The sequence below is a fragment of the Cavia porcellus genome, unplaced genomic scaffold (assembly GCF_034190915.1).
Source record: "Cavia porcellus strain 051 isolate PalLab524CR breed Dunkin Hartley unplaced genomic scaffold, mCavPor4.1 scaffold_10, whole genome shotgun sequence".
NCBI classification, from domain to species: Eukaryota; Metazoa; Chordata; class Mammalia; order Rodentia; family Caviidae; genus Cavia; species Cavia porcellus.
This window is the reverse complement of record NW_026947493.1, coordinates 35,131,842-35,158,793: the sequence shown is the minus strand read 5'-3', so window position 1 is coordinate 35,158,793 and position 26,952 is coordinate 35,131,842. Positions and strand designations below refer to the sequence as shown.

Here is a 26,952-nt window from a genome sequence, read left to right as displayed (position 1 = left end):
ATTGGATTATTCTTGCCAACAGCTCTTCTACAAGTTTCAAGAGCACTTTTCCTGGAAATGTTCCCTGTGAGAACAGGGCAGAGAATTTGACACTGTCTTAAGCTTCCCTTAAGATTGAGCTAGTAGTGTTGGTAAGAGGTAGTATAAAGGGTACTAATGTAAAATATAACAATAGATTGAATTCTCTGGAGTAATTAGAGTTAATAGGACAAGATCTCATTTAGCCCTGCAGCTTGTAGAACGTCCAGTACTCAGTAGAGCCTTATGCAGAGTACTCACCAAATATTCTGGATGCGGGAGACAAGAAAAAGCCAAGGACAATTGAAAAGCATGACAGGAAAAGGGAGACAGATCTTCCTCAGAAGAGAAAGAGATCAAGAGACGGAGGGGCAAGGAAAGCAGATGAAAAAAGGAATTAAGGTGTGTTATATATACAAACAACTCCACATAGGAGTATATTATGCTCCTTATTAGTAATATATATATATATATATATAAGTAATAATATATATATTAGTATAATACATATATATTAGTAATATATATATATATATATATATATATATATATATTGTATTACTAATAAAAAAATTTAAAAACCAAACCAGTTGAAATAAGATAGTACTCTGTTCTTTTTGGAGGAAAATGACTTTAATTTTTTTTATAATATCATAGCATCTTATCCTTGGAAAAACCATCAGCTGTACACTTCTCATTGGTCACAGCAACAGAGAGACTACACAAAGCTTGGTCTTTGATCCAGCAGATCAGTTGAGACCAGTTTTGTTCAGATGGGGAGCAGGACCTTTGAAATAAGATTTGATGAAGATTCTAATAAAAGGGCTGAACTTTCTCCAAACTGAGGCCATAACAACAAATCAAATAAGAGTATTCAAATTCTACACAGTGAAACGCATCAGTGCTGCTCCCTGAAATGCCCTTCTGAAGGTCTGGTTAAGTAAAACCTTTATTTTACTGGGGGCTGTCACTCTTATGCAGCAGATTCAGAACCGGCCCACTACTCAGCACTAACTCTGAAGGTTGCTCTTGGCTCCCTGATGCATTCAGGCAACTCCCCCATGCTGTGCACCATGCCAGGGGCAGCAGAACCAGACAGACAGAGCCTGGCTCCCAACAATGACGCCCACCTGTGCTGAAAGGGATTGAATAGACGAAGCTCCCCGGGATCTGCTCAGCTGCTCTTCGGTACCAGAGAGGGAAATGGTCTGCATTAAAAATGTTCTCTTTGTCTCCAGCTTTCAGGAAGTCCCTGAAAATGAATAAGAAAAGCACTGTCAGCTCAGTCTAGGCAGACACAGTGTGTCTAACAGCCTGTGCCAGGTAAAACCAGGATTGGTTGTTAGGAGCCCCACTTACCTTTTTCAACACAGAGGGGACCCCAGTCAACATTATATATCCCATATTGCTCCAAAATATCATTATAAAGCCCTGTGGTCAGATTCCAAGGAAGCAAAGTAGTTTTTCCTAATGTATCTCGTAGTAAATCATTGGTCTTAGGAAAAGCATACAGGACATAAGAGTGGGCTATATTAGGACCTCTGCATCTTTCTTCCCTCATCTCTCTGCTCTCTGCTCTAGTACGCTTTAAGGATTCCTCCTCTTTTGGTCTCAATGGTTGCTCCTCACCAGCTGTACCCTTTAGCCAGAAGGCCACCGACATTCCTCTTCCCATTTGTTCTTCTCAAAGTCATGATCATCTTCTTTTAAAAATATTATTAACTTATGTTTAATGGACAAATAATTGTTCTGTACAGTGTACAAAGTGATATTTGGCCTGCGTATATATTATAGAAAGAAACAATTCAGATATATATCACCTCACCAACTTATCTTTTTTTTAATGTGTGGTAAGGACATTAAAATCTGTCTTTTAACAATTTTGAAATATCAATAACAAGGTGTACTTCAAATACTATGTGCTCACGAATCTACAGAGTACAAATTCTTGGCCCACCCTGGGTCCCCAGCCTTCTGTTTTTCTAATCCTTATCTGCACAATTATTACATGCCTTCCTCAAGCCTCCTGAGATCTCTGCAGACAGAAGCTTTGCTAACGTTCCTCCGTCCCTCCACAGAACACTAAAAGTCAGTGGTCTTTCCTTCTCAATAGTTTTGCTTTCTGAAAAGATTTTTACTGATAGAAATGAGAAAGTACTGGTGGTCAACTATGGTCTAAAAATCTTAAATGGAAAACTTAAAAAAAAAAACAGTTACTATAAATTTTAAATTGTATGCATTCTGAATAATGTAATGAAATTTTTCTGTCATACCAGCTCATTCTGGAAGTGAATTATACCTTGGTACAGTGTTTCCATGCTATATATACTACCTTCTCACTAAGAACTTAGTCACTGGGTTATCAGACCAGTGGTGATGGTATCACAGTGCTTGTGTTCATGTAATCCACACATAGTTGTTACATCATAGTGCCCACAGCATCAACCTCACTTCATCTCACCTTGAAGGTCTCTTATCCTCTCCCATTATCCAAGTAGGATGGACAATGAGATAATTTGAGAGACAGAGAAAGAGAGAGCACATTCATGTAACTTTTATTATATTATTGTCATTGTCCTTTTATTTGTGATTATTGTTAATCACCTACTCTGCCTGGATATAAAATTGAGCTCTGTCACAGGTATTTATACATAGAAAAGAACAACATACAGGGCACGTACCACCCAAACATCCACTGAGGGTCTCGGGACACACTCCCTCATGTAAGAGGGGACTACTACCATAAAGTCACAGTAAATGTTCGTTGACTTCACTTAGCTCCAGGGAGTCATCTTTACCCTGGTACCTGAGCACTTTACTTTGGTCATTATGGTACAACTCAGAGAATTCAGTGGCTGTCTGGCTAGTCCGAACTCTGCAGATATCTCAAACAAAGGGAGTCCAATCAGGAAACAATGTATAGGTTAGGGAAAAGGTGATCATCTGGACCAGAAATGACATCATTGTCAATAGAGCCAATTGCAGCATGGAGGTTGATCACATGGAACATGGAGATAAATTTTTCTATAAAGTTATAACTAGTTGGTTTCATGAACTTTGCACTCAATACAGAAAAACTTCTCTAGTGTCAGAGTTTGGCCAACTAGCATTCTCTCCACCTCCACTTCTTTGACAGGAAACCAACTTCACTAGAAACCCCCTTGAAGTTCTTAGCTCTGGAATCTGCCTCCCCGTAAGTTATACTAGCATGGCTAATTCTTCTCTAAGGGTAGATAGACATGTTATGCTTTCTAGTATCCCCAGGGCCAGGCACTCAGCAGGCATTCATATCTATGCTTAATGACACAAGATAAATCAAATTTATATCCAGATGAGAGCTCCTGGAGTATTAAAACAATTTTCTGTATCTCTTCTAATTAAGATTTCCAGTTCCCTTGCAGTCTTTCAGTCGTATGGCTACCTGCCTCTGTAACTGCTCCCCTGAGATAATGCTGCTGTGAGATTTTATACTGCCAGTCAAAGCAGAACAAACATGGGATGCTAGATCATAGTTACCGATATCCGTTTACTGACTAAAACCAAGAATCCTCTCCAGAAACTTCTTAAAAATTTGGTCATTTTCCTCTCATCCAGAAAGCTGACTCAGGAGTCATAGGGTGAGAAGGCACTCTGGCCCCTGTGCTGCAGAGAATGCTGAACATGTGGACTTGCAGGCTCAATGACACAGACAAGCTCTTCCTGGCACTGCCATAGTCAGTGGTAAGGTTTCCTGCTCCTAAAATTACCAGATTTTACAAATATCGACATTCTGATTTCAATATTTTTAGACCTGAGACGCTGACATGGACAGATCGGGGAGGGCCTCTAATTCCTAGCCCTTGAAGGACAGTTACCCACACTGTGCCAGGGCACAGCCACAGCTGAGCCGAAAGCCTGTGTGGCCTCATGCCAGACCTATGTGGCATAGAACGCTGATAACCCCAGGTAAGAGCCACGCTGCGATTGATGTTACTGCTGAGGTCTTTTTTCAGGGTCGTGGCAGGTAGGTTGAGAGCTTGATTAGAAGACATGAGGGGTCCTCACTTGGACTGAAGGCAACACACAGACAAGGGGACAGAATGCTGCGTCCAGGGCAGCAAGTGTGAGCTAAAGCATGTGGGCTCTGCAGCTCCGGCATTAATACAAAAGGGCCAGGCAGTTTGGACATTGAATCTGCCTGCACCTACTAAGCAATAATTCTGGAGGAAGATGAGGAGAGAGCTGATTCTACAGAAGATCAAGAATACCTCTCAAAAGGAAAGATGCGGCTTACTTCTGAGTCCAAGGGACTACTGTGGTATTATGTAAGTCAGGTCTAGGTTACAGGCAAAGCTGAGTGACCTTTGGTAAATGATTGACTTTCTAAATCCTCATTTTCTCATATACAAAAGGGGCATAGTAGCAGTCTACTGGGATGCCATCAGTATTATATAACATCAAATATGAAGTCTTTGTAAGCGGAACATGAACTCCAATAAATATATGGGATTATTAAATCCTGAGAAGGCCTTTTCTTCTTTGTGGTTCAAGCTGAAGGTGAAATGGTCCTCTTTTGAACTCAGTGCTGTGGAGACAGTGAATTCACTGGGAACACTAATACCACTAGATGCTGTTGGTCTGGAGGATGCTGCAGGTAAAGCAGACATCAACTGATGACACAGAATGATGGGGACAATGGCCCAGTAACAGGCCATTAACATAGCTAACTGACTTCCAAGTGGAAGGGAAAGGAATAGGAGATGGAATCTCCATGCAGAAAACTAGCGATGATACACACTAATGCCAGGATATGAATTTTACATGATCCAATTCTCTGTCCAATACTTTGAGGTCTCTCTCTAATACTAGTCAAAAACAAAAATTAAAGATGCTAAAACATTTATATTCCTTGCAAAAGGAGTGTATCTACCTAGGTGAATCTGAATAAATACCATTTGAGGGGAAGAGACAGGCAAGTGAAAGACCCTAAAACAACAGATGTCAAGGTGTCTCTGCATCAATCATTGATCCGAGTTTACTGGAGACAAAAGAGTTATTCGTCCGCACAGCCAGCGATGCCCATGCTGGGCTGCAGCAGTGCCCCAGGGATGACAATTTGTAAATACTGCTTGGCTCCCCGGGCAGTTTCACCACTATAGGTATTTCAATCTCCACAATAACTAATGGAGATCACAACCCTCACTTTTCAGAGGAGCAGAAAAAAGTTCCTAAGTGAAACGAGCTAAGTGCATATCCCGGCAATCCCAAGGATGATCCAAACTGTCACAATAATACTATTTCCAGGCTAGCAAAGGGCCATAGCTCTTCATGTTACTGTATTTTTTTATTTGTTTGATGAACTCTTAGTACTACCAACATCCATGCCCTCGAAGTGTTAGAAAATCTGTCTTCAGGCCTTGCTTCACTCTCTGACCCATCATGGGAGAAAACAGTGTGTGATTAACACTTCTGGTCCTTCTTAGGAACTTTCCCACTGGTGAAAGACTTGTGGGGGGTCACGGGGCTAAGAGCTTTTAAAAATCAAATTATAACCACAGCAAACTTCATAAGTGATAAATGTGTGATATTTCCTCAGCAAAAGTTCTAGAATGGGAATTCAAACCCAGCACTCCAGAACATAGAAAAACTGACCCATCTGACCTGGTTTTGTGAGGTTTTTCTGGTTGGTGTCAAGGCTTTACCTCACAGGCAGGCAGCACTGCTGAGCAAGGTCCCAGGGGCAGGGAGCATCTCCTCCTTGGGCCCTGCGTGGTTTGACCTCTGCAAAGCAGTGACAAGCCTGTGGTCTGGTTATGTAACCCCGGTGCCCTGAAGGTCAGGATATGTGAGATTTCCTGGTGACAACTGAACTCATCTACTCATATGCAAACACACTCAACCTTTTTGAATTTCAGGCTCTGTTTGTCCCTGGCCTAACTGTACATCTGTATCAAAGAAAATAAATGGAAAGAACTTACAAGTGGGTGGAGAAAAGACTTCCACTTGAGGAGGGTCTAGCTCACTGAAGGCATAGGGGCTGCTCAGTGGCTTAATGAGCATCAAGGTGCCAGACCAGGCCAGTCTGAGCCCAGGGTCCCGGGGCTCACCCTGGAAGTATAAGGGGACCCTGCCTCACTTGATAGCCTACTGTTAGGGTATGCAGTTCTGCAATCCCTCTGGCCAAGGACAAAGGCACAGAGGTTTAGGAAAACACAAACAAACAAATAAACAACAGATGGAGAGGCACAGGCAAGAATTCCTCGGCACTGCTGCCCAACAGCTGAGTGCCCCCGAGCTGTGTGTCAGAGACCAGTGTTTCCTCCCTCTGGCTTCTGCCCCAGAAGCTCCTCCATCTTCCAAGTCTTGCAGTGACTCACCAGGCACAGAAAACTGCAGGGCAGCAGAGCAAAGCCAAGGAGCCCAGGAAACAAAGGGCTGTGGAAGGGCAAATCAGCAGGTGGACACACAGAATGTCTCAGCAGGCCTGTGGCGGCCTGAATTTTGTTTCTACTGGAGAAGGAACCAAGCAATGAAATAAGCTTCCCTTTGAGTTTCCCATCTCAGAAGCTTGCTGGGCCGCGGCAGAGGCGCCCCCCTACTTACTGATTGGTGAGCTGCTCAGCCCCAACAAACAGGTTGATTCTTGAGAGGCCGGTGCGAGTGCCAAGGAAAGCGACCTCCACGCCCTTGTCAGAATTCCTGAAACAGAACAGCAGACCTCAGGGGATGTTTCTAGACGGTAAGCAGATAATGGCTTTTGCGTCTCAAGACTCACAGAATGTTTTATAAAATCGTAGCTTTGAAACCTGAACTTGAAAAGGAATTATAGAAACACATACATACACTGACACATACACCACACACACACACACACACACACACACACACACACGCACTACTCAGAGATTACAGATCCTCATCCCTGTCAAATGTATGCACAGTGATACTTTCTGGAAAATTGAACGAAAGCTGCATGAGAAAAATGCAACTTCCAACTACAGACATGTCCGTATCTTTATGTCCACCTGGGTTTAGGTTCAGACAGCAGGCTGAGGATGAGAAGGACTTGAAGGAGAGAAAGAATGCCCTGAGGATCAGCTTTGGCCTCAGTGTCACCAGGTCTATTCTTGGTTCTGGGACTATCTGTGGAGACTGCCATGGGACTAACAAAGCAGCGAGGTCAGTGACCAAGCCTGCAGGATCACACGGGCTGGATTTCCACACAGCTGGAAAAGGATGTATTTCTATGGAATTGTAGGGGTGCCAACTTGTAACTTCTACTAGACCATAGGTCTTATTCTCACATCAACCCCAAAGAGATGAAGAAAAGAATGGTTTCTTTCCAATAGCCCTGTAGGATGTCATGCCTAGAACTCTAAAAACAACCTTGTGAAGAAAAATAAATTTGAAATTTATTAAATCTAACACTTCAACATGCAAAGCAAATTTTATGTTCAAGTGTATTCTTTTCCTAGGAGATCTGCAATATGTATTTCTTCTTTCAAAAACATAAATGCCATTTTCCCTCAAACACAATCTCATTCTAATACTAAAAATTTGAAGACAATGGCAATTATTGAGTTTCCTTCTCTGTCCTATGTGTAGTAGCAATCTGATCTAAAGAACTATCCCTGCCATCTTCAATATAAGATCATTGGCTTCTTGGTGAAGGTAGCTACTACTACCTTTAAATATTTAAGGGATGAATAAAAACCAACACAACGCATTTGTTTCTAATTGGAGTCTACACCAAACTGGAAAGCCAGGTGGTCCGGTCAGTTACAGATGTGCCCTACATAGTAAGCTACCATTTTAGGAAGTCTTAGCATGAGTCAGGAATGAATCACAATTTTTACCCAAGATTTTGAGTTTCACAAGCACCTGAAAGAAGTACTTCCACATCTACAACAGAGAATGTCCTAGGCAAGGCTTTCTTTTGCAGCCTTCCTGGGAACAAGACCCAAGCGGGGAAGCAGGATCCCCTGAAACAGAATGAAAATGTCAGGCTCTCTTTGGATCTACCTGAGATCTCCACCCTGGAGACTTCAACTGTCTTAAGTTTCCATGTCCAGAAAGAACTCTAGCCACGTTCCATTTCAAGCCTCTTCATCTTCCTCAGTCCCTTGTGCTTCCTCTAGGATGCCCAAACGACATCCTTCCCAGGTGCTCCTGACGTCAGCCTGGGAATGAGCCTGACAGTTCAGTCACCCAGCCCTCACACAGAGACCCATAATCTGGTGCTGGGAGTCCTTCTTCTGAAGTAGACCAAGTATGCACCTCTTCTGTCTGTGCCCACTGCAGGTCCAAGTGGCCAGTCCTTCACAACGCCCCAGGAACCTACGCTACTGTTCTTGTCCATTACACTATGTTCTCCATGTAGCAGGAGAGATATCTTTTTAAAAATGCAGATCTTGTGGAGCCCTCTTCTTAACAGCCTTTAATCGTCTTCCGATACCCTGAGTATAAAATCCATATTTGTAATAAACTGACTTCCAAGGTTTATTTGTCCTTCCGCGGTTTCACCTCAAGCCATTACTTCCTGCCGTCTTCATATCATCTGTGTTGATCCTTAAATCCCTCAGATCTGTCAAGCACTCAGTCTTGGCACTTGCTGTTCACCTGAATAGAATGCACGTCAGCTCTGAGCTAGTGCCTTCCTTTTTCCTCTGCTCTGTGTCTTGTTACAGCCCATGCGTCTTCACTTTTTCTTCAGAGTGGTTGTCACAAATTTTAATACTATAGTAGAACACTATCTACCCCAGAAAGTGGCAAAAACTGCCATCCACATTGGCAAGGTCTACACCTGTCTGTGTTGCTTCGATTTCACCAGCACCTGGCTTGAGGTGCTCAGTACTCAAACGAGTGAATGAAAATGAGAACAGAATGAATGGAAAAGGGATAGAAAGAAAGGTAAAACAAAGTAAATACAAGAAGAGACTGAAAGATGTATCTCATGAAAGTACAATAAGGGGCTGGGGATTTAGCTCAGCAGCATAAGCGCCTGCCTTGCAAGCAGGCGGTTGTGAGTTGGATCCCCGGTACCGATAAAAATGAAAAAGACAAAAAAAAAAAAAAAAAAGAAAGTATAATAAAAAGGAATTATATTTTTTTCTTATTTCAGTTCTTTAATAGCTTATGTAAAATAATAGTTAATAATAATAATAATACGCTACAGCAGTTCTCTCGTTAGTCTCTGATGCCAACTCCCATGGTCTTCTTCCACTCCCCCATCCCCTACCTCACAAATAAAACCACAGGGGTAAATCTCACTCACACTGAAATAGACCTCTCCTTCCCAGTTCTGCTCACAACCCAGCCTGGCTGGGATCCCAAGTTCCCTCAAGACTGTAAAGGAGAGAAAGCTGTGGCAGGGCAGGAAACAAAACATTCCCTCCGTCTCCCTTGAAGTGTCACCCTACCTCCACATACCGAATTTCACTTAACGCTGAAACTCAAACAAATTACATATCAAAGCCAGGAGCTTGCTGTCCAAGCCCACGCTGCTAATCTGCTCTAACTCTGGTGGTTTGGAACTAGAGGGAAAATTAAAGGACTTTAACACCAAGCTCCTAAAACAGTTTAGTTCTTTAAACCATAACCATATTTTGGAGTGTCAGTGTGGAAGTGGCCATGAAAGGGAGACACATGCAACCACTTACTCAGATTTGTTAAGGGCCAGGCTGGTCCAATATGCTTCAATAGGGGCGCTCACAACAGCATCAAAAAGGACTTCTTGGATCAACTCTTTATCACCTGTCGTGAAGGGCGGAAGAGAAGATGGCTTTGGCCAGGCCCCAAGGAGAGGGACTCACCAGCTATTTTTGTAGTATCTGTTACATCTTTATAGTATGTTGCTTTATGAGTTAACCTCCCACCAGCTGGAAAATACGCCACAGTCTGACACCTGATATGCAAGAAGTACAGGGCTGGCCGAATCATTTGGACTACAGGAGAGAAAATCTAGAGCTTTGGTTGTCTCCTGCTTCAGTTTTCGGCTCTTCACCTCATGCAGTTCACGCCATGGCTCAGCACACCGAGTTTCAGACCTGGAGCCTGGAAGCCAGTGCTGCTCAGAAAGTTGGTCCTAGTCATGCCCATCTCTGCATGACCATCTGCAGAGCATCCTGCTCCCAGATGGCTGTGAGATGACTTAATGACTATTGGGACCCTTATCGGTGACCATTTAAGAATTGCTTCCCCTTGGGAATGGAGGTGCACAGCTGTGATCCCAGCACTTGGGAGGCTGAGGCAGGAGGAATGCTGTAAGTTTGAGGCCAGCCTGGGCTACATAGTGAGTTCAAGGCCAGCCCAAACTATACAGCAAGATCTTGTCTAAACAAACAAACAAAAATGTTGTTTTCATTTTAAAGGGAATATCTGTCCCTGTCCAAAGGACTCCTGGAAACTCTGAGGAAAGGGCCATGGAATGGGGCAAGAGAAGATCCCAAATCTGAGCACTTCCTAGAATTCTCTCTCTTTCTGCAGAGGAGAGAGCCTATCCTGGTTCAGGACAGGTTTTACCTTGACTGGGAGCAACAAAAGCAAAGGTACTTTGCTGAAAAGCAAAACCTAGAAGCAACTTCACTGGTCATCAAAAAGGATGCCTAAATTAAGACACACATAATGGAATTCTATGAAGTAATTCAAACAAATGTAATTGAAATAAATGACCAACACAAATTTCAAAAATTTGATGAATGAAAACAACTCTATTCCATATATATGAGGTTATAATATTGTATGTATTAATACATACAACACTATTCTTCAAATAAACAGGTTAAGTATCCTTTGTCTGAAATGCTTGGAGTCAGAAGGGTTTCAGATTTTTCAGTCCTGGAGATGCTGGAATAACTGCACATACATAATGAGATTGAGATCATTTAGGGAAAGGAACTAAGTCTAAACATGAGATTTACATATACCTCTGTAACATTGCCTGGATGGAATTTCATGAGACATTTTAAACAATTTTGTACATAAAACAAAGTTCCACAATATGGATTTTTTCCCCATAGCATTACAGTGCCACTCAAAAAGTTTCAGATTGGGGCCATTTTAGATTTCAGATATGGGGATTAGAGATGATCAATTTGTCATATTGTAACATTTAACACATAAAAAATGAAAATAATGTTGTATATATTGTTTATGGAACATATCTAAGTATTAATAGTGTAAAATACAAGAGAATGATGGACAGACATGGAACGTCATTCTCTCTGAAGGAACTCCACAGGGCAAGGACAGCCAGGGGCTTCAGTATTATCTGTAATGTTTTTCCCTTGGAAAATACCCGAACCAAGCCAGGCCCCCAGTCTGGGCTACAAAATGAGCTCAAGGTCAGTCTGAACTTCCTGTCTCAAAAAGATCCCCCCAAAAAATCCTGAAGAAAGTATGGCAAAATAATAAGAAGCTTCATGTCAATGAAAAACATTCCGTCTTTACTTTTGCTTTTCTAATATATATAATAAATTCATAAAAATAATATATAATTCAACATCAAAAGAAAATGAAAAACTGGGCTCCTCTAAGATGGATTTGTGCCTTCTCTACTAACACATATCCTCAAAAGTAAATCAGTCCCATGAGGGTGCCCTGTAGTAGCCTCCTATGGGACTGCTCCTAAGGTCACACATGGCAAGCACCACAAGTTGGTGTGCGCCTGCCTTAGAGGAGCATCCAGCTTGCTGTGTCCCCTCTCAACACCAGCACTGGCCATTTCTCACTCCCTGAGCTCCCCCAGGGCTCACACAGTAGGAGCAGAGGAAGTGTCACATACGCAAACACAAGCAACAGCAGCCCTTGCTAACTCCATCCTTGGAGAAACAGATTCTTAGGGAGCCTTGTGTGGGCCTTGCATGGGATGATTATTTGGCCAGATATCCTGTGACGGACAGTCTCTGCCAAATTAGAGCTTTTCCTGAAAACTGAGGCAGCAATGGTTTTTAGTGCACCCCCACCCCCTGCACACACAGCATGCTTCTGACCGCGCACTCACACTGAAGCAAAGGTTCTTTGCCTTTGAGGTAGAGCTTAATGGCTTCTAATTGAGACAGATGGCGGTGCTCAGGGTGCAGGTCAGTGTTGCAGTAGGACCTAAGAACAGGACCAGGCCCAAAACAAGAATGTATGAACACTGACAGAATCAGGAAAATGGGACTCAGAGTCCCAACAATTAAAAAGCAAAGGAGGTGACAATGCTGATAAAGGACCGTTGAGTTCTTACCACTCATCTGCCAAGGACACATCGGGGTGTTCTAAGTCGTGCAGGCCTGGAGGTCAAGGAGAAGAGGTTCATAAATTAGTGCTGCTCTCACTCACTCTCCTTTGTGCCCCAAATGTTCTAGGGGATGGCTGTGAGGTGGGTTAGGGTAAACGTCGATCCCAAGGGATCAGCATGGGAGGAGGAATTCAGACGGAGGGAAAATTCTCTGCACAGACACCTCCCCATCTCCACATCGCTCTACCAGCCCTGCCACCTTGTTCAACCCTTTATCCCATGGAAACGCTCACCCCTGGGAAGTGAATGACCCGGCAATGAGTCCTTGGAGGGAAGCTGCAGATGTTCAGAATCAGCGACCCTGGAGTTTCATGTAGTTGGAATTGGGAAGTGCACTACACACTTCATCCTTGTGACGTGAGCAGGCTACTTTACTTTTCTAAATGTCAGTATTTTCACGTTCAAAGTAAGAGTGATAATAATCCCTAACTGGTGAAGAGTGGTGAGGGTGAAGTATAGGGTGAACGATATGAAGTGGTCCGTACTCAACTGTTTTTGACTAGCAAGAATTACTAGTTCTTATGCAGCCTTAGTAAGTGCATCATCTGTCTGGTAAGGGAACCAGGAGAGCTGGGGCTTGCAGGGTATCAGGAAGATTTTACAGAACCTCCAGGTTGCTTTGACTTGTGGTTTGGTGTGGACATGGCCTGTTCCCCCAAGGTGCATATGCTGGAAGTTTGGTGACCAGTGTGAATATACTGATAGGCAGTTAGGGCATGAGAAGGGAGTAACATCATTCCCACAGAACTTGGGTGATACTATAGGATCAGATTGCTATAAAAGAGTACTTCTGGCCGCTCTCTGCTTTTTGCTTCTTCACTTGCCTGGGTGCCCTTTCTGTAGGTGGTAACTTCCCTTTCTACTTTTTCGGCCATGTTATGACACATCCAGAAGACCCTCATCAGAGGCTTCCCAGATGGGGTCACCCAATCTTGGATGCTCAGACTTCAAAATAGTGAAGTAAATAAAATTTTTTTCTTTATAAATGAGTCAGTCTCAAATATTCCATTATAGCAAACCAAAGAGCCCCAGACACCCTATGAAGTCATTCTTTTCACTTGTATCCTCCAGTCTCCTGATTTCAGTAGGTGGGCATACACTTCTGAATGGCCCTCGTGGGCACTTTAATAGCCTGTTTCAGAAGGTCACTTTCCTAGATGGTTAGTAGTACCTCCCTGTACTCAGATCTCCAATTTTCTCCTCAAATAAAGACACATGAAATAAACAGGAAAACACTACACAATCACGCTTGGAGTGGTAGATATACTAGACTGAACATAAGTTAAAATACCTTGGAAATGTCAAATCAACTCTGAGTTTATTACCTGTACAGTACAGGTAATATTACACAACTTTTAAACTCCACAAGACAGGGATGAATCCCTACGATAACCTATCCGCCCATCCATATTTTCTTCATATTGTCTCCCTTCTTTCCTGCCTCACTCTTCTCCTTCTTTCCTCCCTTCCTCCCTTCTTCCAGCCTTCTCTCTGTTCTTTATTCACTTCAGCATTTTTACTGAGCATTTGCTATGTACCAGGTAATATTCTGTGCCCTGAGAATACAGGAGTGAATGAAATAAAAATCACTGCCTTAGTGATATTCATTTTCAGGGACAGAAAAGAGATTAGTAGGTAAAACTAAAAGCATATCAGTTAGCAGGGTGGGTGGTGAAGGAAAAGAGCATGGAACAAGGAGAAGGAGAGGTGAAGAAGGATGGGAAATGTTCAGAGACAGTTTCCATTCCAAATATGGCTGTCACAGAATGTGGATTTTTAAACAAAGACCTGAAGAAGGCGAGAGTAGGGGTCCTGGAGACAGCAGGAGGTGGCGGCTGTGGGAGGAGGAAATGCAAAGGAACCAAGGCACAGGTAGGGCCCGGATCTTCCCCAGATACTGAGTGGTAGATGGCAGTCTTGTTTTTGTTCTAGGTTAAGTTATCCACAAAGCCCTCTCAGGCTGTATATCGTAGACCCTATAGATGAAACTCAAGGAAGACCCTTTCCTAGTGCTTCTTCTCTGAGTTTCTGGGCACCTAGGAATATTTAAATGTTCTTGAATTACCTCACCTCTAAGTTTAGTTCTAACAAAAATCACGTTTACTGAAAATGGATAATTCTGACAGTGGTGACATGGCTATGGTTTATTAAACAGGGATTGGGTACAACGCATATAAAGGTACAGAGAAGTCAAAGGAGAATCAGAAGAAACATAATTTGAGCAGGGAGAGCTTCATCCCAGAACTTCAGCCTTAGTAATGACTTCTCTCACTTCTGCCAAGTCTACCTGTTCACCATATTTGTAGTATCTGGCATGCAGAGGTGCACAGGAAATCCCTCCAGTCTGGAGGGAAGCAGTCTCTGCTGAAGAACCTGGAAAAGTATGCTTGCTGTCTCTCAAGAACTACTTCCCTTTATAAGAAATAAAAGAACAATACTCAGGCTATAGCTCTTAGAGATGACAAGACCCTCTATTAGATGTCCTAAGGGGAAGCAGCTTTCCGAGGCTCTATTTCTCAGCAAAGTTGGCAAGATTGTGAATCCTTTATGTATACAGGACCATCAGGGAGAGAAAAATCTGACCTCATTTGTGTGGATACCCAGTCACTCTCCCCCTTCCTGAGGACTCAAACTAATTTCCTGCATGGTGCTTATGGTTAGCTCTGAAATTCTATGTGACTGCTTACTCCAACAGCTGTGGAACATGCAGGACAAAGATAGTGACCAAAAAATGATCCAAAAGACAATGCAAAACAACTGTCAGTAGGGGAGAGGAAGGGAGAGAGAGAAGCAGAGAGGGAGGGAGGGACAGGTCCATGTGGTGAGGATTCACTAAAAGGACACTAAAAGATGAGAAGCAAATAGTCCATTAGTGGCCTCTCACTGTGTTGAACTGACCATTAAGTTAGACATGATAATTTAAACATGAATTTTCCTTCTGAGCTAGTGAGTTGCTGGGAGATGAAAGGGACAGATAGGCAACAGCACTGGACAGTTTACAGAGCTATGCCATGACTGCCTTAGTGCAGAGTGAGTTGCTGTGCACCTCATGCTCCACGAAGAAGAAAAAGCTGAGACAGGTGCGATTTCTTCTTTTGGCCCTTTGGGAACCACTTGAACTGTCATAGTTGCCCTACGGTCAGGGTTGCCAGGAAACACAAGGGAAATGCAGGCTCAATCATGGAAGATGTTGGCTTCCAGTTATTTGTTCCAATTCTTTTCTTCCCTGAGGCTGAGTTTTTAATCTGTATTTCTGCTGGTTCTGAATTTTATGTATGAGAATAATGCCAGTTTATGATTCTTATGAGATGCCCTCACAACTTTGTGAATTACGGTAGAATATAAATAAAACCATCACAAAAGCCACCTAGTTGGGATTCCCACCATAGTGAAACTCAGGAAAATCTAGCAAGAGAGATCACAGCCAGTGGGCAGTTATTTTAATCAAATGCCCACGGGGCTGGTCAGCAGGGTGGTCAGTGAGCAAGTTCAGTGAATTCCTAGCTGCCTTGGGTCCTTCCTACAATGCAAGGTGAGAGGAGTCAAGGTCACACTTTACCTTCCTCGACGGTCACGTTTCCTCGGAAAAAATACTTCCCATGGCCTCTGGAGAGCGCCACACCTAAACTGTGCAGAGAGACAAAGCAGACCTTGGAGTCTATGGCATGGATTGAAATAGGCTTGCGGGTTAACATTTTTTTTTAATTTTCCATTTTCACATTTTCATTTCATGTTCTATAAACAATCTTTCTAACAGTTTACTTTCAAAACCTCACTGATTATAGTGGGTGTTGGTTTCTCTTAGGCTTAAGCAGCTGCTTCAAAGTAATTTCTGATTGGAAATGCCAGCAGCAATTGGCTGCCCTTATGTTTTCAAGACTTGTGGCAAACAGCTTGCCCAACCAGCAAGCCCTTTTCTTGGAGCCCCTCCCAGGGCCATGCACCCTGCCCCTTCCTCCCACCTCACACCTCTGCCCAGCATGTGGCCAGAGATGGGTCTTTCTACATTCTGGACTCTGCGATCAGGAAAACTGACCCATTCTCAAGAACTAAAATGAAAACTTCGACTTCCATTCATATGCCACTATACTATCATGTGCAGGCTTTTCAATCCAAGCCTCTCCCTAGTCCAACAGGCTCCCCACACTCTCTCTGGCTTGGTTTAATCCCCTTTCTGTTTTTGTCTAAAGTAAGAGACTATGCTTTCAAATTGCAGCCTCTTCATTTGGCAAACCCACTGAGCAGCTCATGTGCTCCTTGATTGCTCCTGGTTCCACATGGAACCGCCTGTGATCGCTGGCAGGAGATGACAATGCTGCTAGCTTCTATTCTATAGTCTGTAAACTCTCTTTCCTTAGTTCTGGGAGACGGCAGTTCAGGAATACGAAACGCCCTACTGAACATTTTTCACAAAATGTGTTATAACACTCAGTCAACAGTAGCAGGACTTTCCAGTGCGACATGCTGCATCTGAAAGCAGGCAATGAGGCAAAACCATTTTTCAAGATGGTTACGAAGTTGGACAACAGGATTCAAAGGCACACAAGCACAGGAGGACAGCTCGGAGAAGTCAGACAGAATTACAACATGGAAGGGTGCAATGCTACCCCATGTTGGAAGCATTGTTTTTTGGTCATGAAATAAAAGGCAAAATGGAACTCAGGAGGCAGCAAGTTAGATGGTTAAGGACCAGGTCACCCTCAGAACCAGTGTCCATCCTTAGTGGAATCCCCCGAGCTCTGCTGCTTAGAAATGGGATTCAAAGCCATGGGAAATGAAGTGAATTCTCCTCAGTGAGCCTGAACCATCTTCCCCCTTCTGGAAAGCACAGACAAAAGCAGCCTGGGAAAAGCCCCTTCCTCACTCTTTCCAGCCTTTTGGCAGGGTGTGTTTTATCTTCAGGTGATGAGCTCTGAGCGCGTCAGCAGCTTTATACAAACACACTGATGGGTCTGATGGAATGTCCATGTATTATGGTCAGCTCTACCTGAAAGGAGTACCCTTGATGTCTGTATAATAGTAGTCATTTGTCATCACCAAAACCCGCTTCTAGATTGAAAAAAAAAAAGTCGTAGAGAAAAAGAAAACATGGTTAGTCTGCTAGGTGACGTTTCAGAAATCAATAAAAATAAATGGACACACTGTGATCAGGTTAACAGTACTACATGAATCTTATTTGAGATAAGTAAAGACAAGAGAAAAATGATCTCAGTGAAAGATATTTATTCCAGATAGAGATTTCAAAGCTAATTTTTCAGAGAGGTTTGTTTTAAATTAAGCAGCAAGAATGTTTGAGAAAAAATGTACCCCTTTGTCCACTGTCTTCTTCACTTCCATGGAAAACTTTCCAGTTTTTCGGTTCACCATGGCGTTTCTTAACTGCAAGGATACGAGAGAATATGGTGTTAGTTCTTCCCTGGTCTCCGTTACCCAGCCACACAGGCTCAGTTGAGAGCACACAGACAGCCAGGGCAAAGCAGACCCAGTGCCCCAGAGACTGCAGAGCTCCTTCAGGTATAGTCCACATCCGCCTGTGCCAAAGCTTCCAGAGAATAAACACTCCACTGCTCCTGCACAAGTGGGAGGCAGGCTAATGCATGACTGTCCTCTCCAATCTGGGCTGTACCTGTAAACCTCAGGACAACAATCACAAAACAGACTGCACCATACTGATGAAGAATCAGAGAAGGAGCTCCCAGCAAACCATTCAAGCATTGAAGAAGCAGGAGCGTTTCCTGGGAAGAAGTTGTGTATTTGTACCAATTTGTAATGAAGAAGTCATCTTTCAAAAGATAATCAAGTTAAAGATATTTACTGCTACCCAGTCGTTTTTTTAGAGAAGGCTGAACTTGCGGAAGAAGGGGATTAATTTTTTATAACATGAATCATCTTCAAATGCCTACTGAGAATTCTCAGCCCAATTAATGGCCCTGCTGACAGGGCAGTGAACAGGGGCGACCCTGTCTCTGATTTTCAGAGGTCCCATCCAGGCACGGTGAGCCCCACACTCCTCCCTCACCCTGCCAGCCTCATCTAATTACATGTGGCCCTCTAGGAGTTCAGAGGAGGACAGCAGACGTGGTGATGAGAGATTCGCCGTCACAGGCACCAAGAGGACACACAGAGAAGGCCATTAAGAGGAGGCTCTTTCCCAGCCAGTGCCTCAGTTCTGCCTCCTGTCCTTTCTCTTCTCCTTTGAGGAGTCTGAGTAAGATCTGGCCGATAGAAAACTGCCACGCTTGCAAGCAACTTAAATTTGTTTTGGTGCTGTCTCCATTTGGGTTTGCATTCCCATCTTCTAGGAGAGAGAGTTAAAGCATAATTTTTAGCTGGAGGCATACATAAAATAAAACATATATTTTACTCTAGATATTTTTTAACAACACATAATGGGCATTTCTGGAAATATTTTCCCATTTTAACTTTTGTGGTTTTGGATGGGGAGAGCTGGTCCTAATTAAGTCTACTTTCTAACTTTTAAGAATGGCTCGATTTATCTTTAACATGGTTTTCATTTTTCCTCTTTCTGGTGCCTGCCTAAAGCCATTTGGGACCTTCCCCTCTCACATTCCCCAGGCAAGTCAGAGATTAGGTAAGACATTCGGTGCCTCTGTGCCACTCCGCCTCCACTCCCAGCAGCACAGGGTAGGTGCACAGGCCCGCAAAGACCCAAGGCCAGGCTCTCAGATGCCTCTGGAGGCAAAGACTCAGACAGTCCAGGTCGGCGCCTTAAAAATAAAAATCGCTTATACCATGAACACCTAGCTGTGAGGCAGAACAGCACTGGGGTTTAAATACAGAGTAAGGGTCAGGACTTTTTGTCACTTATGTTCTCTTTGCATTAGTTCTCCCTTCTGCAAAAATGGAATTAGTGACAGCACCTCTCTCATACAGCCCCCACCTCAGGCAGTTACAGCAAGGATCAAAGGGGTCCTTATCTAGGACAGTGCTGGTACATACAGTGTGTGTTAGCTGGCCTCCATCGCCACCACGGCCACCACCATGGCCACCATCACACCACTGCTGCCACCATATTGGCCTCATCTTCATTTAGGGCTGGAAATCTCCCAACCGCTTAAGGAATCGGGATCCAAGATTCAGTTCTCATGCCACAGAGGCCCATGCTCTAACCCAGTGGCTTCAAACTTGGTGGATTGTGACCCACATAAAAAGATAGCTTGCGTTCAAGGTGTCATGTGTTTCTGTCAGCAGATCACCTTGCTTGTCTTTGCTTCTCAGTGACCATGAAGTGGTTCCTAGGACCTCTCCCCTACTCCTCAAGCTGAAAACTGCTGGTTTTAAGCGCCTGTGAGTTGGCACAGACTGAAAAGCAGGCAGCCTCAAGTAAGAGTCCTAAGATAAGATATCAACATTCATTTTTTTGGCCGGATACACACCGGATGCCTTGGACTTCTCTGTGGCTCAAGATCTTGTTCTTCTTTTTGTCAAAAATGTCCCTGAGTGAAGACTCCAAGACTTTGGGGATCCTGTCAGTGGCTATAAAAACTGTGGTTATCAGATTCTCATGAAGCATACATTAGTGACAGATGCTATTCACCGAAATCTAGCTATGCGCTGGGTACCAGCTTTAAGATTTCTAAATTATTTTCTAGGGTTCCATTACTATTCCTTCTTGACAGATGGGGAAACTGGGGAATGGGGCTAAGAAACCTATCCAAAGTAACAATCTCTCTTTCTTGTGGCCCCAAGATTTTAACCTTTGCTTCTCAAATCAGCAAAAAACGTCCTTGGACAACATTAAATACTTTAGCATTAATATCAAAATTATATGTTATGTCCTGATTTTAATTAAAGTAAAATTTTAAGAATTGGCTATGTCCTAATGGGTGGTTTTAACTTCCCAGCACGTTCTCCCATAAGCTCCAAGTACTTAGGATCCAGGGGTGGGGTTGGGGTAGGGAGATGTTTTTCTTTTATTGCAAGAGGAAGAAAGAGGATTTGGGGATTATTCCCCTACACACACACAAGACACTGCCTAGGAGAATACAGCATTATGATGCTAGGGAATCCTAGAAATGTCATTTTTTAAGGAATGCTGAGGGTCAAGAAGGGGACCAACCTGCCCAGCAATAGGTAGTAAGTCAGTGGCACCCAGTTTCCATATGGCACAGGTACCGGAATGTAATCAAGGGTAACGGTGAAGCAGGCAACAGTGTTGTCTCCTCCACAGGGGCAGGAAGAACGTGACTGATGGTGTGGCTCAGGGGTATCTAAATACCCTTTGAAATTGTCACTGCTGGGATTTTTAACAGTGAACAACCGGAAAAATGAAAATTCTTTCTAAAGGAAAATTTCCAAATTTAAGTGCTCCTATATGTTAGGATATCACACAGGCAATAAAAATTACATCACAAATACCCATAGTCAAAGACGGCAAATCAGACATCTATAATATGGGGACCTTCAGGTTAGCCCATCAGATGCCACAAATTTGGAAGTGTGACAAGGCAGCAGGCATTAGTGTCATGCCCAACCATGGTGCAGTCTGTAACATGAAAAGTACAGCCCCCCCATGTGAAATAGTAATCTGGTTGCAGTGATCAGCCCCCCTGGTCTCAGGGAACCACTCTTCCTTATCCAGTTGTTTTGTGCTTCACCAGAACCCCTGGAGAACCCCTGGGGAACCTGTCGGTCTCCTTCATGGTGCCAAAGCTGAGGTGACTTCGATGAGAAGCAGAAGTACCCAACAGCAGTTACCCCTGCAAGCTGTGCTCACGTCCTATTGTGAGCCTGCTGGTTTCACCTCCCAGGCAGAGTGCAGCAGGGAAACCTCCCTTGGCTGGCCAGTGGACACCTCAGGGTGTTACCTAATGACAGGGCAATTACCTAATGATAGTTCCTTCTCCTAATGGTGGCTCCTTGTCCATATGGAAAAGGAGCCTCATTTTCTGCTCAGGCAGCCTCTAAATGACACACCACCTGCCCAACTCGGCAGGTGAAAGGGAAAAAAGATTCAGGGAAAAACCAGCGCTGTCACCTCAAGCAGGCCATCAGCACATGAATGCATACGGACACGGACACAGAATCACTCCCACCCCCACGGGTCAGTCTGGACTCTCAGAATGGGTTTGGTTTAGGGGCTCCAGGCTTACATATGAGCTGCAGAGAAGCTGAGGAGGGTGCAAAAAAGTATAAAATCCATGAGTGAAATTCTCGGAAATATGCCCAGGGGAGGAGGCTTACAGGGCTTTGGGAAGAAAGAGCTCTGGGGAAACTTTCCATGAGAGTCATCATGGTAAGTGGAAATGTGGGCTGAAAAAGATTTACAGGGCAACAGACAGGGTTTTAACTAGGTTTGGGGGAGAATCTCCAGGCAGCAGTCACGATACCATGTGCACAGACACTCTTTAGTCGCCTCCCATGTTCTCTGTATCCCTCAGAGGAGGATGACCCATCTGCTGTTAGGCACTGAAGCAGTCTGTAAGGGTCTTAAGGATGCTTTCTAAGCCTGCTAGGTGTCTCTTGAGCCAGACTTGCTGAGCTGAGATTCCTGCTGAGTGCCCTTGTGCCCTTTCATCAACTCTCTGCCTCAGTTTCCTCACCTGTAAAATGGAGACAGCAATAACCCATACTTCAGGGAACTGCTGGGAGAAATCACAGCAGTTAGCACGGCACCAGCCCTAGGAAGAGCTCATCATATGGAAGTTACTATCACTCACTGGGTTTTCCCTGTTTACAGCAATCATCGTGTTCACTGTGGAAAATGTAACAGAAATAAAAGAAAAATCCTTCTCAATGCTATTCGTCATTTCCAGGAATTTATAACCAAAGGGTAGTCAGTATTTTTAAAGACAATTTTTCCTCCTGAGAGGTGATTCTCTCTAGTGATTCAGGCTAGATCACACACGCCACAAGACCCCACCCGCAATGACTCCCCAAAGACCTGCTGTGCTTGTTATGCTGCTGGCACAGCTTCTAACTCATCCCTTCACAGCACACCCTGCCACATGGTCTGCGCTTCTGCTTTTAAAAATTAGCAAACAACACCTTAATTTTAGCCAGGCTATTTTGCACATTTAACAGCACAGGAGATCTTTTTTATTTATTTTTTTAAAGAAAAAGAAAACAAAACAAAAACAAGAGACATACAGACAACTATAAGAATCAAAAAACCAAACAATAACAATGTAGGCTTTCAAAACAAGATGATGTGGTTTAATAATGATTGTAATATCACAGTTATCTTTCAAAGAATTGCTTAGATTACAAGATATAGACATGCAACACCGATCTAATTGTATGACTATTAACTGTTCTTTTCCAAGAACTAATAGAATTAGTAGTATGATCATTCTAGTTATTTTATGTATATAAAAACAAATTTATACCTTTTTCCTTTCCCTTGCTTTTTTTCTAGTTTCCCCTACCCATTATTTTTCTCCATTGAGCAGTATCTTACTCTTTCACAATATCTATTGTAGATTTTGGATCTTGTTTACTCTTTCAGTTTCTTGTATAGGGAGACAATATGGTATTTACACATGTAAGCCTGATTTATTTCACTTATGAATGTGGCTTCAAGTCTCATCCATTTACCTATAAAGGCCTCAGTGTGATCCCTCTTTATAGCTGAGTAGTACTCCCTTGTATAGAAATACCACATCTTTTTTATCCATTCCTTGGTAGATGGGCATTTGTGTTGTTTCCAAAATCTGACTATACCTGTGCTGTTATAAACATGAATGCACATATATCACTGTAGTATGATATTTTCAATTCTTCTGGGAAAATGCCCAGAAGCAGGATAGCTAGATCAAATGGGATCTCTAATCCTAGATTTTTAAGGAACCTCCACACTGACCTCCACAGTGGTTGCACCAGCCTACACTCCCACCAACAGTGGAAAAGAGCTCCTCAGTGCAGGTGATCTTACATCATTTTTTGGAAGCATGCAATAAGTTGCTCAAGAGAAGCAGGGTTCTCTTCCAAGGTTTCTACAGTATTCTCTGCTTCCTCCATGGGCTCAGCTAAGTGTCTTCCCCAAGAACTGGATTGAAATATGGACATACAGAATTCTGTGAAGATTTCACAAAGATGCTTTGTATACATTACAGAATCCTCCAGTTGCTGGGGTACAAATCTCCAGGAGAGAATAATGAATTGGGATTTTCTAAATCAATTATGTTGAAAATAAAGCAATTCACATCTCAAATGCACCAGGCTCCCACGGGGACAACACAAGAGACACAAACCAAAGATAACCAGGGACCAGTCTGCGCAGAAGGGGACACTGGGTTAGCTTTCAGGGTGAGAACTTGGATCTGCAAGTCAGATGTAGCTGAAGACCAAGCAAGTGAGGCTGGGGATCTGATGCCTGCAGCCCCAAAGAGAAGGGACTTGGAATGAGGAGATAAAAAGCATTGCCGAACCATGATTACTAAAGGGAAAAACCTGTTCACTGAAAATTTGCCGGGCACAGGGAGCCAAGAAATCAATCTCTTCAAGAAGCATGCGCGCAAAAAGTGAGAATGCGGCTTAGGGTTAAGGAAGGAGTATGTGCTGGCTCCCCAGCCGGGTGTGGGGTGTAGGGTTCTGCAGAAGGAATGAGCACAAGCAAGCTGGTATCCCATGCTGACTGGGACGAAGAGACGGAGGAGCTGAGCAGCAAGGTGATGGTCAGGTTCAAGCCCTTGGGGAAAGAAAACAGAGGATCCAATGAGGTCAAAACAAACCAAAAGGAAGCAACACATACAAAGAAAAGGAAGAGAAAGAAGAGGATGGAAGTTGCCCTTCAAAGAACGTGTGGCGCATTAAAACTGCAGGTTCACAGAGCAAGGACATTTCCTCATGAGGAGGCAGACTGCGGTTGGACAGTGATGGTAAGAATGCTTCTTCCTGATAATGCTGCTACTCACAGAGAGCTCCTACATTCATACAGTCATGTAAGCATCTTTCAGTATACATACTAATATGTTTAGTCCTAATGTTTAGTTTGATGAGGTGGGGATTCACTACCACCATCTCATTTTATTGGATAAAAAGCCTCACAGCGAACAAGAACCCCGCTGCGGTACTGAGGTGTCCATTGCTCGCTGGAGACAAATGGCTAGCAGCAAAGCCCTGGCCTTCTGGCTCCTCACTCCTAGGGGTGCAGAGTAGGTGTGCTATGATGCAAAGACCCCAGCAAGAGCCTGGTGATGTGGTACAAGGCACAAGAAGACATCAACTTTACCAGTTATCAAATGGATGTACATCAGACCTCAGGCACCCGGGCGAGAATGTTGATGGGGATGTGACTTCTACCAAATTACAGTGTTATTTCACCTGAACTTGGGTTGAACTAAACTTAGTGTAGATGAAAAAGGAAACAGGTTAAATTTCTAAAACAGGTATGACTTGCATTTTTCCGGAGAGTAAAACAGGTTTACACTAGCTGAGATGGGGTGGGGAGCAGAGGATGTGGAAAGAAGGAAAGCCATAGAAGGGGAGCTGCCAAGCCAGCCCTGTCTCCAGAGGTCATGAGAGGGAAGCCAGCCTGGGACTTCAAATGGCTCTCAACCTCGCTACGGAAAAAAGGACAGAGATAGAGACAGAAACAGTGGTGACTCCACGACACAACTTAAGAAAAGATCCCAGAGGGATGGAGACGTAGTTTTGAGTTAGAGCATATGCATGAGGCCTGGATTTGATCCCCAGCACTAAAAGAAAAAGATAATAAGATATCTGGCAGGGGCAGGGAAAATCAGCCTGGCACAGAGATACTGCATGAACAAAGGAAGAGAAATCCCAGCCAGGAACACCTGGTGTGCTATGATTTAATTAAGGATGGTTGGCCTGGATTCACATAAAGGCAAGTCATGTCTAACAAATCTTATTTATTGAGGAAGCAACAGGAAAACTCGGTGGGGTTAAGTCATGAGCATGAGGAAAACTCCTGACACAGTACCAAAGGCTGAGTGTTCAGGGAATAAGCAGGTATACAGAGCCGGGGTGGCTGCAGCCACAGCAAGAAAGGCAGGGACCATGACCCCGAGGTCTTGCAGATGAATTCTGGATGTGTGGAGCCTACTTGGTCTGTAGGTTGACAGCTTTCCAATTAGGCAGGGCCCCCTGCATCCCTCCAGGATTCACTGAGGGTGTTGGGTCCCACCAACTGCACTGGGGCGGAGACTGGGCCAACAACCTGAAGAGGGCACCAGTTCAGGACGATTTCAGCAGACTGCCCGAAAGGTGAGGTGGCTAGCCCATCTGCAACTGGTCCAGCAGACTGGCAAGAAAGTTGCTATACTCCAAAGGTGGTAAACAAAGGTGTGTGCACGTCCCTCCGGTGGCCAGGTGGGCCTCCGGCCAGCTCCCGGGACAGCCTCAGGTAAGCAGAGCTTGCTTCCCAGGAAGCTGAGTCACTTACCACATCATCTCGGTCTTCCCATTCCACCTCAGAGAGGTCGACACTGCTGTAGTTAGGTTTCCTGCGCTTTTTCCCTTCTTCATACTAATGTCAGGCAGAAGAGAAAGGAGAAGAAAAAAGAAAAGGAAAAGAAAAAGAACAAAGTTCATGAAATCATCATCTAGGGCAACCTGTATCAAGTCCTGGGGACAGTGAGAAGACAACCAGGTGACAGTTCTGGGGGGTTTAGTGTCAGGCACAGAAAGGGATACTAGAAACCTTTGCTCCCAGATGGAGGATATAAAAAACTGAGTCTCTGTGTCATATGGATTCACCTAGGGACCTTTTTGTCCCTAAAACACCTATGTAGAGGAACTCTCTTCTCCTCCTTGGATGGTGTACACATGCGGGACATGTCACCCTTTGTGACACAGGAGAGGGCTTTTTGAATGTGTGCATGGAAATCCAGTCCTATTCCTTATGCTAAAAGTCTCTTAGTCTCAAACCTTCCCCAGTTCCTGGCTGGGCAGGGAAAGCATCTACCTCCCTTGCTGATGACGTTGTCAGCACCCTGCTAACACTGTGTGATGCACAGAACCTATGTGCTGTCACCCTGACCATCATAGCACTGAGCAGAGCACGGCCACCTCTTCTGCAGTAGCTGTGGGTGCTGGCCGGATTTAACGACCATCAGGGCATGTCCCTGGAAAAGCTGATGAGAACATTAATAACTGGGGGAACAGTTTTAGTTTCCTCCATAAATCACTGGCATAGTTGTCCTGCAAATCTACCATTTTATTGACTGGACATTCTTGTGCCTAGATGATCACGTGTGCCAAGACTTTTAGTGCTGGTTGTTGCATTGTTTATATGGTAGGAAAGTCTGCCCTCTGCTGCAGGCTAAGGATAAGCAATCTCTTTATAAGTTTATAAAGATTCATAATACAAAAAATATGATATACATGTATATATATATATATATATATATGTATATATATACACACACACACATGACATTGTTTCTTTGTCCTTCTCTCTAGCATGTCACCTTTCTATTGAATGGTAATACACTAAATGGGATGCAGGATCAGTGTAGGTGTTCTCAGACCCCAGAACCACGAGGTGCTGTTTTGGTTACTATAGATACAGGTGTTGAAGGTACCCTGGGCACAAAAGGAAAATCAGCCATGATTTGGAAGCAAACAAGTCTAAAGGGCCCCTCGTGGATTCTGGGTCACAGTGGCTAAAAGAGATCTGCAGCACTATAGTACCAAACAAAGTCAAGTGTTTTTTACCGGGGTGCTTTTCCTCCTTGTCACCTGCA

At 43.8% G+C, this 26,952-nt stretch overlaps 1 protein-coding gene across 6 annotated transcripts in view; it reads right to left on the bottom strand.

The window, feature by feature from the left end:
- Positions 1 to 26,952, bottom strand: part of Cacna2d3 (calcium voltage-gated channel auxiliary subunit alpha2delta 3) — an 839,385-nt gene that overhangs the window by 169,245 nt on the left and 643,188 nt on the right. For all 6 annotated transcript variants that reach the window (XR_010050128.1, XM_063257292.1, XM_063257291.1 and 3 more), the window contains 9 exons: positions 25,650 to 25,733; positions 17,588 to 17,659; positions 17,268 to 17,329; positions 15,840 to 15,907; positions 12,227 to 12,272; positions 11,999 to 12,096; positions 9,657 to 9,750; positions 6,601 to 6,696; positions 1,149 to 1,270 (listed from right to left, as the gene is read on the bottom strand). Coding sequence is in view for 5 of the 6 variants with exons in the window: in XM_063257292.1 (XP_063113362.1) it covers positions 1,149 to 1,270; positions 6,601 to 6,696; positions 9,657 to 9,750; positions 11,999 to 12,096; positions 12,227 to 12,272; positions 15,840 to 15,907; positions 17,268 to 17,329; positions 17,588 to 17,659; positions 25,650 to 25,733 (742 nt within the window). In the remaining variant the exon portion in view is untranslated. The remainder of the gene's footprint in view (positions 1 to 1,148; positions 1,271 to 6,600; positions 6,697 to 9,656; positions 9,751 to 11,998; positions 12,097 to 12,226; positions 12,273 to 15,839; positions 15,908 to 17,267; positions 17,330 to 17,587; positions 17,660 to 25,649; positions 25,734 to 26,952) is intronic.